Here is a 12872-nt window from a genome sequence, read left to right on the forward strand (position 1 = left end):
AACGACGTATCATTACGTATACGTTTGTAACAAAAGTTGAGACAATACGGATAACATACTTGCTGATCCAACCTGAAAATTGAGATTAGGCCACTTACTTTTGATTAATAATTACGACTTTATGTTATTTATCATAAAAGAATCACAACTTTTATAAAGTTGAGTAAGCCTTATGGTTGATATTTCAAACGAGATTTTGCGCATATTTTTTTTACTTGCTCAGAGACCCTGTCGAAGATATTTTATACTCAAAATAGCATAATAAATTTTATTTAAGAATAAAATTAAATTTCAGTATTTTGTGGGCGTCCTTTAAGTCCTCTACAGAACAGATTTGGTTATATCCAATTAAAACACACTGCAAGAATGTTTAAATGCATTTGCTGCAATAACGTTTCTTTATCAATAGCAATATCTTCACATCTTAAGTGTTTATATAAAAGTTCAAAAATAGATTGATTACATTATCAAGAATACTAAAAATAATATTTTTTATAAGTATGATAAGATGAAACGATAAGGAATCACTCCATGGATTTTCTTGTTCCAACAGTATCGGTGCTTTCTATACTCATATAGTTGTTAATTTTTTAAATAACAAAAAAAACTCATACATTGAAAGTTTTTCAAGTTAAGTAATTCTATGCAAATCAGTTGTCTTCTTATTCAAATTCACAAACGTGTTCTTTCATTCTTCATGGGTTAGTGAGTAATCATATGATGTCATCGGATTCGGTTCAGCTCTTCAAAGCACAGTAAATACATTTGACCGTGAAGTAAAAAGTAAACAAAAACAATAAACACGTGGGTTAGCAGACGGTTCGATAGTATCACCGGTATATAAAATATAAATAACAACACTTATACTAACAAAAGACAGCAACACATTCCATATAAAGCAAAATGAAACTGCTCCGCATATTTAACATTTCTTAATTAAATTGCATATGTAGTATGCTTTCAATTAAAAATAAAGAAATCTTAGAGAAAATTCTAAATTTGATATATAACACAACTTGTTCTGAGTTTAATTTGAATAAAGAGAACAGATATTCAAATTAGCTAAACTGAATCGTGTTCTTTAGCATCAGCGTGAAAATTTCACTCCAGTCCAAAATGTTCTAATTTAAAGAGCAATCCAATAAAATTCAGAAAGTTTCTTAATTTAAATTACCACACTTTATAATCAAAATAATATTGAAAAGTGTTTTGCGGGCTGGAAAAAAGTTTCTTGATTTGTTTTCCTTACTTTATTTAAATTCATAAAATAATTATTTTAATAAAAGCAATGAAGTTTTAAAGTATAGAAAATTCTGATTTAAATATTCTTGATTTTATGTGAATTTAATTTGGAAAAATACAAAAAAAGTGCTACTGATACAAAAATTAGTTTAAAAGGATTATCGAGTATTTTGGTAAGATGATCAGTATCTAAGTTAAACGGAAATCATAAATTATAAATGGTTAAATGTAATAAAATATTCTTAGAAGAGCGAAAATGAAAAAAAAGTTATAAACGATTTTAGTATTTTCGATTGCCAAAAGGAGAAAAAAGTTGGTTAACCCATTGAACTCAATACAGTTCAATTTGAAATCAACCAATTTAGTGACAATTTTTTTTATTTAAAATCGATTTTGTTTGTTTTTGTCAACAGGAGACAATAAGAAGTTGAGAGCTGTTGAAGAGAAGTAAAATTTTGTTATGTTCCTTGGTCAATAAGGAGCTAGGCGCCAAGGCCAACAAACCTTTTGGAGATTTTCATTAGAAGTTATCTCCTTTTGACCAACAAATTACTTTTCTTCAAAGGGTTACTCAAAATCGAAAATTTGTGCCCATATTCCGTTTATTCCATGGGATTCTAATGTGATTCTAATGACTCCAAATGTGTGATTCTCTTAATAAATTCAATTCAGTATTCTGTGATTCTCAATTATTCCATTCTGTGATTCTGTTTATCCCCGATATCTTCGACTTTATCGAATTTCAGATGTTGCTAAATACGATCAAAATAATTCTTGAAGAATAGGAAGAGCTACAATGTCGCTATGGAACAGGTTTAGTAAATATCTAGCTAGAAATCTTTCACATCAGGCCTCAAATTAATCAAAATAGGATTAGAATTGAATTTTTGAAAGAAAGATATTGAAACTCTAAAAACAACATCATCTGTTCATTATTGATCAAAATTTCCCGCCATTTTCTTTAAGGAAAAGCCTTAATTAAATTCTTGATTTTAAACATGTAAAAAATATTTTTTTTATCACAATTTCCACTCGATGTTTTGTGGAGTATTTTCGTCTTTGAAAATAAGTTTATATCATCAAAAAACGACTTGAAAATTAATTTATTGTGAACTTTTAACAGAAAGCTTGTATGAATCTTCTTAAGAAATTAAAAAAACGGAAGGTGTTTTTAATCCTTTTTTCCTTAAAACATAAAAGCTAATATTTATTTTTAGAAAGCAATTAAATTTGATTACGTGCTATCTGAACCACTTAAAATCATCAAAATCGAATTAAAATAAGATTGATTCTGATTTAGAAGCATATAAAGTTTAAAAGCTTTTTTGGTCTCTAAGAACATCATTTTGGGATCCTCAAACTTAAAATGCAATTTCCTGGAACGGAAGGTTACTCAGATACATGAAAAAGCTTTTGCACCTTTTGTTTAAATCCTCCAAAATCGCTTAAATCGGCACAATGATTTTCTCAAAAAACAGATTGTAAATGGATTCCCTTTTCCTTTTATTGATTTTTAATTAAACTCAAAGTCTAATAATTAAGCTTTATTTTACAATTTTTCAGGATCCTTTTGTTCTTTGCGTTCGGAAAAAAAAACGATTTCTTTTGGGGATAGTTGTCCAATTTCTCTCCCGTCTTGATGAAATCCTGGCCGCATCCTTGACTCCAAATAGAGCCTCTTATCAGTCTTAAATAATGGGCACCTCAATCTATACAAAATATTGAACATAGGACAAAATGTAGCGTCTCACAATTCACTATTTTGTTCTTGGTATACCGGGGGTCCCTCTTAATCGCATTTGCTGTCTGGGTCTTTTACCTTGTATCCACCACGGGAGAAATCGTGTTTTTTTTCGAATGAGACATATTCTACAATTGTTTTTTTAGTTCAAAATGTGAAAAAATGTCCATTTATTAATCTTCTTTGGAAAATTAAAAAAAATCCATAGAAATCTGTCATGTACAATGGCTTATCATTGTCTATCGCGGAATATTGATTAAGAATGAATATGTAATTTCATTTGATTCCAGTGATTCTTGAAGGAATATCATTTCAGATTATATTAGAATCTTACGAATGATTCCGTGGATTCTATAGATTCGAACGAAAAAATGTATCGAAATTCCAAATTTGAGTAACCCCTTGATGCTTTTCTTTTAATTCTCCGTGAAGGGATTTATGATCACTTTTTTTTAGTATTCTACTGATCAAAGTAGATTTTTTACTGATCAATCTACTGTTTCTGAATAAAAATCTTTTTTCCATGTAAATCTATGACATTTCAAACTTATGAATTTATTAAGGGAAAAACAATTTTGGTCAGTGAATAAGCCAAAGACAATGGGCAGAAATGTATGGAAGCTGGTCCAACCCTTCACCACAGATGAGACTAGGTCGACTTTGTAGGTGTTGGTATATGCTTAAAAAATTACCGAAATCCAGTTCAAAAAACACTGTCAGTCCTTGGCAAATTAACGATATCCTTCAAAAAATTTGAAGTTTTATTAATTTATTTCTGGAATATAGCTTATCCGATCTTAACGAAATTCGGGTTAAAGTTAATGTGCGATCCAGGATTTAAATACACATTTTTTTTATTTTACCTCTGACTGCTCCATCTGGTGGCTCCCATAGAAACTAATCGCTCTTTAAAACTTTTGAACATTACAGGGCAATAAAATAAAAACTTTATTGTGTGATGGGAAACTATCGGTATTTTCGGAGTCCTTGATGTATCTTGAACATATCTCCCGAAGAATCTTATATGTAGTTCATCTATAGTTAAGTTTCCGAGATATCTTAAAATAATAGTTCTTAAGAAATGTGCAGAATTACTTCAATAACGGTATAACGTAAGTTGTTGGTACCATTGAACGATTTTTAAAGGAGAATTTAAGAAATATTTTCAAGAAATTATATCCCTATTTCTACAATTTCCTTGTAATTATCCAATTGTTCCTTAAATATTCTCAAAAGTCCTTTAGTTCCATGAAAAGCATTCCTTGTAACGATGAGTCTACTTTACAGAAATATTCTCCTTAAGAAATGAGCTAGAGTAGCTGAAGATCATCAGGGTTTAAAAAGTTACCATTTTCAAAAAAAAAAATCAAATAACAAAAGCGTCAGATTATAAGGACTTTATTAAAATATTTTTACTCTAAACCTGGTTATTCAAAGTTTTCGAATAACGGTATCTTTTAGGATAGTGTGGTCTTTAGAGGCCTTAACTCTTTTTTTTTTCAAAGAGAATATTTCTGCATAAAAGACTTTTCCCTACATACAATATTTTTTTATGAATTTTAAATATATTCAATGGTTTATGAGGAAAAACTTGAAAATTATATGACAACGAATACATAGACATGTGGTTTGTTCTAGGAAAATTTTAATAATCCATAATAATAAATTTTAAATAATCCATTTTGGTCAGTAAAAAAATTAAAATGCTTCATAAATTCTTAAAACTTTCCCTTTGCTAATAATATTGTAGTACTTAATATCAATTATAATTTTTACTGACCATTTTTACCAAAATATTATCCAATATCTTACAAACTTTCATTAATAGCCGCTACTCTCTATTTTTTTTAAGAAAGTTTTCAAGGGGCGTGCCTTTAATGCCCAAATAGACCTACCTTAATAGTACTTAACCTGTAACATTATTTGGTAGTAAAGATTTATATTAAAGTATCATATACTGAGGGAGCTCTATATCATCTTTTAGAAGTTCTTTGCATAAAATTCTTTTACATAACTCTTTACTGTTAAATTTTATAGGTTAACATGCTCAAGGATTAGCCTTATGGCCTCTATTCACTAGAGAAATTTATGTCCATATTGAAGACCTTGTCCTGCACAAGCATAGGGAACTTACTAAAGATGATGTGACTGATCAATAGTTTCAAGGAGTTTGAAGATGCTTTATGCCGTGTCCTGCATTTTACAAGAATATTTCTGGTTAAATCACAACTTTAATTTCAATAAGACATTTGTTCAAAAAATGATTTTATCTGAAAGATGATAAAGTCCTCACAATTTATCTACTCTAAGCCAAATACCGCCTTTGACTTTAAGAACGATACTGCTGGGAATAAATTCTGGTGGTGCTTTGGGAGTCTTCTGGCAGACTGTCAATCGATAGTTGGTGAGCATGGTGATGATACCAATGCGTGTCTGAAGTAGCCCAAAGCGCATCCCAATGCAATTTCGTGGTCCCTCACCAAATGGCAAATACGTGTACGGATGTCGATTCCTCATATTTTCCTCATTGAATCTCTCGGGATTGAATTTATGAGGATGTGGATAGATTTTTGGATCATGATGGACAGTGTAGACGGGTATGAAAATGAGGGTATCTTTGGGAATGGTGTGTGGTGTGCCCTCAATGGGGTAATCATTCTTTGCTTTCCGTACCAACATCTCGACAGCTGGATATTTTCGGAGGGTTTCTGTGCCAACCAAGAAGAAGAAAAAAATAGAGATAAAAATGAAATTGAAAAAACGCTTTTCACTAACTCAATAGAGGGAAAATCCCCGCTTTTGTTAGAAAGAAGAAATGACTCGAATGACTCACCATTTATCACTTTTTCGAGATATTTCATTCCCATGACAGCTTCATATGTGAGAACTCCATTTGTCTCCTCGAGACACTGCAAGATTTCCTTGCGCAGTCTCTCCTGAATATCCGGATTGAGTGCCAATTCATAGAGAGAGAATGATATGGTTGTTGATGATGTTTCAAAGCCCGCCAGGAAGAAGACAAAGCACTGAGCCGCTAGTTCATTGAGGGTGATTAAGCCGGATTTCTCAGCATTGTCATCTGTATCGAGCTTTCCACTGTTCTTGAGACGTAGCATCAAATCCATAAAATCCGACCTAACAATCCCATTCTGCTCCCGATATCTCACGGTCTCTGTGATGACCCTCATAAAGAACGAACTGACATCCTCCTCAATTGCTCTTATTCCCAATTTTCGTGACAGTTCCGGAAATACAGAAAAAGCAATCTGTCGCATGATTTGCCTTGGTCCTGGATTAAAGAATTTCTTGCCAAATACCATAAGCTCCTCATTGGGATTCTTGAGAGCATTGCACTCAATTCCAAAAGCACAATTCCCAATGATATCCATTGTGAAACGTGCCATGGTATCACTGATATCAACATCATTGTTCACCTTCAATTCTTCATCCACAATTCTCTTTAGTTCCTTCGTCACCTCAACCATAATGTTGAACATCATCTTAATCTTCCCAGATGTGAAAGTTGGACTGAGTTTGGTTCTCAAGATTCGCCATGGTTCCCCTTCCAATGTGAAAAGATGCCCCGATAGAGGATCATGCTTCTCATTGTGATAGAGTCCGCGGTTCTGGAAGTTGTGGAAATCTTTCACCAAAATCTGCTTAATCAAATCTGGATCACTAGCCATACCAATAGGTTTCATGAACATGTACAATCCAACAAATTTCTCTTTCCCTTGATACTTGTAGTATAAGTCCGTCAGGATATCACTAAAGCGAATAGCACGCGAAACGCCTTTGGTATTCCCATATGGGAATATAGGTTCATTGTGGCAGATACCTCTATCCTTCCAGAAACGAAACTTTTTCATAGACCAAGCATATAAAAGCCCGAAACTTCCAGCAATCAATGCTAAAAATGTAAAAATCCACAGAAGGAAGCCCTCCATCCTAATTCTAGAATACTGTATTACAAAACTCAACCTCTCCCAATTGGAGTCCACTTTAAACTAAAATAGCTCAATCAATAGACCACGAGCAAAACCCGAAAATATATATAATCTTCTAAACTACAAATACAATCAAATAGATATTTTTTACTGCCTGAGATAAGACTGAAACCCCCTCAAAAATGATTCAACGTTGAAGTATTTTTGGGACTGGCAAAATTCTAGATGAAGTATACAATGATAACTTGTTGTTTTGACTTTTCAATTTAGTGTGAATTATCAACAAAGGTCAAACTAATCATGTTCGTTGGTACTCACAACGCCAAATACAATGGGGAAGAAAAATTCGCCGACTGCTCAAGTTTAAAAAAGTTCAAACTTTGAACACTTTGTTATTTTTTATGATAATTGTGAGGACATGATATGATAATAATTTATTATAATTGATAATAATTTATATTTATGATAATAATGAGGACTATAATTTTCTACCAATTAAATTGATGATCGGAAATCTGAAAACGATATCTCTCACCGTTTAGTCTCAAGGTTCGTAGACTGAGAGAAATCCGGCAGTATTGATCTACAGTATTGATCCAAAATCTGTGTAAATATTACCCTTTTTAGTTGTATTAGGGGTTAAAGTTACCCTTTTTCATGTTAATTTTACCCTTAAAAAGGTGTAAATTTAACATTAAAAAATGTTGATATATATTTACACCTAAAAAGTGTTAAAGTTCTGAGGAAAAAAAGTTAATCGCACCCTCTTTTTTCTCAATGTATATGACAAACCGAAAAATTTTATGAAAAGGCCAAATTTCCGGAAAATAATTCATCAAAATTTCATATTGAAATCAAATTATATAGGTATAATTACTAAAAAAAAAAAAAAAAGAAATCGATATGGTATACTCACAGCCTAAGTTTAATTCGGCAAAAGTTTCTCAGCTCGAAGGTAAACGGTTCCGTATTTGTACAAATTGTCGTTGGTGTTTGAAAAATTTAACGATAATTTCGTGAACTTTTCAAATTTTCAAACCAAAATTTCGCGCAAAGTTATGAAAATTTATAAAATACCACAGAGAGAATCTATTAAATGAATTATAACAGTACTCTGATTCACAACTATACTTTGATTATTAATTACTGTCTTGGATAAAAGGTAAATCAACCTCTATTTGCATAAAACGTTGTTGATCTTCGAAGAATTCAAACTTACTTTCGAATTTTCAAACTATATTTTGGAACAATGTGGGAACATTAATGAAATATCAGACTATGAAGTTGTTAAGAGCATTAAGCAGGCTTCAGACTTGAGGTTTAGTCCTATTTCTCGAAGATCTCTAAACCGTAAATAACAATCAATTTTATTTGTTGTTTTTTGTGTGAATCTAATGGATAATTACTACTAATTTTTTCAAAAAATCTTGACTGATAAAAAATTAGAGTAGTTAAACTACATGACTAAGCCTTAGGTATGTAGCCCGTATTACAGCATTACTCATGAAAGGTATTGTAATAAAATGAGCCTTGTTGCTCTTATTTTCCCTACAACAAAGCAAAAATAAATACATTTTGAAAAATAAGACTCTTCGAAATTTTAATGGACGTATAGTGTGGTCACCATGCGGTTAAACTGAGTAATAAAAATAAGCTTGCTTATTCGAAACCAATTCGACTTTCGAAACCGATATTTGTTTTTTTAACTTCAACTGTAAATTAAGTATTTTGCTTTGATTTTCCCAATCAAAGTTAATTCTCAAATCGACACACTTTGAACTTCGAAATTAGTCTTTTCTTTGCTTTTAATATCGTTCGTTGAAAGTCTTTTCTCTTGAAGAAACTCCAGCTGTGAGCGCTCGGATAAAAAAGAAATATTCAGGATTGTTCTATCAATGAGGAGATGATAATTCTACCCAAGAAGCAAAATAGCTGCCTTATAGAACCAAGTATTAGACAACTCTTTTAGTTCACTTTTAAAAGACTTAAAGTGAAATTTTTTTGTTGAAATTCCCATAGCAGCTCTTAAGATCCTTAAGAGTGCGCCACTTTACTCATAATAATCTCAGTGATGGAAGCAAGAGCGTTATAAGTAAATAAATAGATTTTTGGTTCTATAGTGCCTTTCTTAGGGAATTCTACAAGACTATTTTAAGAAAAAATTGCTGCTTGGGTAACTTCAAATTGAATCAAATTTATTGAAAATTTCTGCAATATTAACCGATCTGGAACAAAAAGAGGTATTTTATAAATGTCACAATTTTAATATCATTAAGAAAAAAATTCCATTCTCGAGCCCCGGCCCGGTGCAAATGATTGAAGCGTCTAATATTTTTTGCGAAACATCGTAAACTGAATAATCTATAAAAAGGGACAAATAGCGCAGTACATCAAAATAAATATAAATAAATAAAATAAATTCACTTATCACCGAATCACCGGATACACCTACCTAAAATCGTTATCTCTAACCGTTTTATAATTAAAAATATTTATTACTGTAATTATAGACATATTTCGTTTATTGATTTGCAGCAATAATAGCGCTCATTAACTTAAACACAATCACTCACAAAACTGTGATAAAATTAGGTTACATGATGTTTTGTTTATTTATTGCACGAGTAGCAATTTTTCGATTAAATCTCACTGTATTCCCTTAATGATACTCATAATGTTTTAAGCGCATTATCGTGTCCTGGATCAGAATCAATTTCATTCTTAATATGATGATTTTTTTGTGCAAAAAATTAATATTATTATTGTATTTTTAATTATCATTATTATATCAAAATTTAAATTTTTGTAATTAAAACAAGATATTTAATGACAGACCTATCAAAGTATTTAAAAATGCAAATTTTCCGTTTAGTTTTTTCTAGCGTATTATTTTTATCAATACTATAAATTATTAAAAAAAAAACTATAATATTTATTTGGTTTTCCAGTAAAGTTCCAAAAGTTTTTAATTGAACCTGAGTTTCAGTAGGGGAAAGCACTCTACTTTCGGACAACTCATTTTTTTCTATGTTCATTTAATCTACGGTCCCTTTAGAAAATTTGAGGCATTTGACTGACTCTTTAAATATAACGGGTCATATCCATTAAAAACATATTGAAAAATATGAATTGTTCGAAGCTTGAGTCGTCCGAAGGTAATGCGTTTTCCCCTATAGTGCAAATTCTAAATCAAATATTTATTTTTCTTAAATTATTACAATTTAGAATTTCGTAATGTTTTACAAACAATTTCAGATTAATCAAGCAATTACAAATTCCAATTTTTTATTCAATAGGAACCAATTAATAAAAGAAAATAGATATTAGATCAACAATCTTTTAAATTAAAAGATTTTTCCACTTTAATAATTTTAAAAAGGCCATCTCGAAAATGCAAATGAACATGATTTGAATTGGTTTTTTAATTTTGGAATTGTACTGTATTTTTTCGCATTTCATACAAGTATTGCTGGACTATACAACAATACTCTAGTCGTACAGTTCAAGTTGAATTAATTCACAAATACAAATATGAAATCATTCACATAGAGCTGAGCAATGTTTTGGCGCCAGATGGGACTTGAGCTATGTATAATGCGTCTAAAACTAAATGGTTCCCAAAAAAGCAATGGAAGACTGGCAATAAGTGAAGGTCATAAAAGATTTTCAAACCCATTGCGGAGGCTGGATATTCTGTGAAGAAATACATAATCTCAAAAAGAAATATAAAATGCGTCATTGGTGGAAAATAAATTGAGAAAGTTGCCGAAAATCGGTTAAGGGAATTACCTTTATTATGACTTGGATAATTTACATACCGGTGTTCTTTATTTTTGTTAATTACATTAAGGAATTCACAGTCAAATACGTCAATAGACGCTTCCTGAACGTCAATGTTTACATAGAAGTTAAAGGCAAGCTAATCTACTAAATAATTCTTAGGTTAACACTTAAAATTATACGTACATAAAGTCGGCAAAATATAGCAAATTGCCTCGTTATTGCACAGAACACAACCAAAATGGACAATGTTATTAAGTATATCTCTCTACTCACATCAATTAAATGGTAGAATGACAAAGCATACGCCCAATCTTATCGAAATTTGAAAATTGGCAATGTTCACAAGATAATAGCATTGCCAGTCATTTCATTTTGTGAAAAATATAAAACGTAGTTATTTAAACTTTTTCAATTTTGAGCCACATTCCGTCTCGTGGTGATAGAACAGCAGAAGTCGGTGAATAAGACATCGGAATAGGAGTTCTATCAGTCGGGGTGATCCTGTATTTGCTAAGTAGGGTAGCCAGTCCAACCCTTGTCTGCATCATGCCAAATCTCATTCCGACACAATTCCTAGGTCCTTCTCCGAACGGAAGCCAAGCATAGGAATGTCGGTTCTTAATGTTCTCTTCGGTGAAACGATCCGGATCGAAACGATCGGGATCAGGATAGATATCAGGATCACGATGGATACCGAATATAGGGATACTGAAGAAGGTTCCTTTCTTAAAAACGTAATCGCGATCCGGGATTTTATAGTCCTGACCCAAGCTCCGGATTAAATTCGGAACGATTGGATGTAGTCGTAGCGTTTCTGAAAAAGGAATATTAGAAGCAATTGTCCGATAGTATCATGTGACTAAACTTACCTTTGATCACTTGATCAATGTATTTTAATTCCATACAAGCTTCGTAGGTATATTCCCCGTTGTACTTCTCAAGAACCCTATTGACTTCTTCCCTAGCTTGATTCTGAACTTTCTGATTTTTTGATAGTTCGTATAATGCAAATGTCATCGTGGACGAAGATGTCTCAAATCCAGCAATAAAGAAAATGAAGGTTTGAGCTGCTAACTCTTCAAAAGTCATTTTCCCCAGATCAACTTCTTCGTCATCTAATTTTCCAGTATTTTTGATTTGGATCAAGAGAGACAGAAAATCATTTCTCTTGACATTATTCTTTTCTCTGTAGTCAATAGTTTCTCTAAGGACTCCCATAAAGAAGTCAGATACATCCGGCTTTGTCACTCTCATACGAAGGGTTCTCCCTACGTTGGGAAACATCGATAAGAAGAATAACTTCAAAAATTCAAATCCACCAAAATCAAAAACTTTCTTTCCCATTACACGAAACTGTGTATCCGGATCCTTAAGACTATTGCATTCAAGTCCAAAAGCACAGCTACCAATAACGTCCGTTGTAAATCTCCCCAAAATATCTTTCACTTCAATTTCTTCCTTCTTTTCAGCAAAGTCCTCTAGATAATTTTGAAATTCTTGAGCTACGGCAATTATTGTACTATGCATCATCTTCATTTTTCCAGATGTGAATGTAGGACTTAGTTTGTTTCTCAAATGCTTCCATCTCTGTCCTCCAAGTGCAAATAGATGGCCTGACAGAGGATCATCTTTCTCATTCACGTAGATATTACGATCATGAAAATACTGAAAATCCTTGACGAGTATATGCTTCAGTAAATCCAAATCAAAAGGCATTACAACAGGCCTCGTGAAGAAATAAACACCTCCAATCACATCTTTTCCTTTAAGTTTGGTGTAAATTTTTCGAATAAGTTCTCCACTGTGAAATTTCTTGCCAACACCCCAAAGATTTCCAAGGGGAAATTTCGGTCTGACGAAGGGAACACCTTTCTCCTCGAAGAATCTGTATTGTTTTTTCACCCACAAATATCCTACCACCACAAAAGTTATAACACTTAGGGCCACTAATGTCCAATCCATTTTTACTCAGTTACTACACTCTTGGGGATTATCCAGAGGATTGAAGTCACCTTCACTTCTCTCGATCAACTGACGAAATATCGGAATTATGTAGCGATATAAATACAAAAAATCATATACAAAAACGAAACTCACACATGTTACATGGACCGGAGCGGTGTATGGTGTTTTAAGATAATTGAACCACGTTCATTCTG

The 12872-nt window shown here is 32.0% G+C and overlaps 3 protein-coding genes across 5 annotated transcripts in view; 1 reads left to right on the forward strand and 2 right to left on the reverse strand.

Annotated features, from left to right (window-relative positions):
• LOC129798183 (sodium/calcium exchanger 1) overlaps positions 1–12872 on the forward strand; it is a 326830-nt gene that overhangs the window by 215416 nt on the left and 98542 nt on the right. The gene's annotated exons all lie outside the window — the stretch shown is intronic.
• On the reverse strand, positions 4985–9343 carry LOC129798197 (cytochrome P450 6A1-like). Its single transcript, XM_055841221.1, has 2 exons — positions 5817–9343; positions 4985–5691 (listed from the first exon to the last, which is right to left on the reverse strand). The coding sequence occupies exons 1-2, from the start codon at positions 6928–6930 to the stop codon at positions 5273–5275; spliced, it is 1533 nt and encodes a 510-aa protein (XP_055697196.1). The 5' UTR covers positions 6931–9343; the 3' UTR covers positions 4985–5272.
• LOC129798207 (cytochrome P450 6A1-like) lies at positions 10703–12787 on the reverse strand. Its single transcript, XM_055841229.1, has 2 exons — positions 11583–12787; positions 10703–11527 (listed from the first exon to the last, which is right to left on the reverse strand). Exons 1-2 carry the CDS (start codon positions 12673–12675, stop codon positions 11112–11114), a joined length of 1509 nt encoding a protein of 502 aa, XP_055697204.1. The 5' UTR covers positions 12676–12787; the 3' UTR covers positions 10703–11111.

This window comes from Phlebotomus papatasi, chromosome 1 (assembly GCF_024763615.1).
Source record: "Phlebotomus papatasi isolate M1 chromosome 1, Ppap_2.1, whole genome shotgun sequence".
NCBI classification, from domain to species: Eukaryota; Metazoa; Arthropoda; class Insecta; order Diptera; family Psychodidae; genus Phlebotomus; species Phlebotomus papatasi.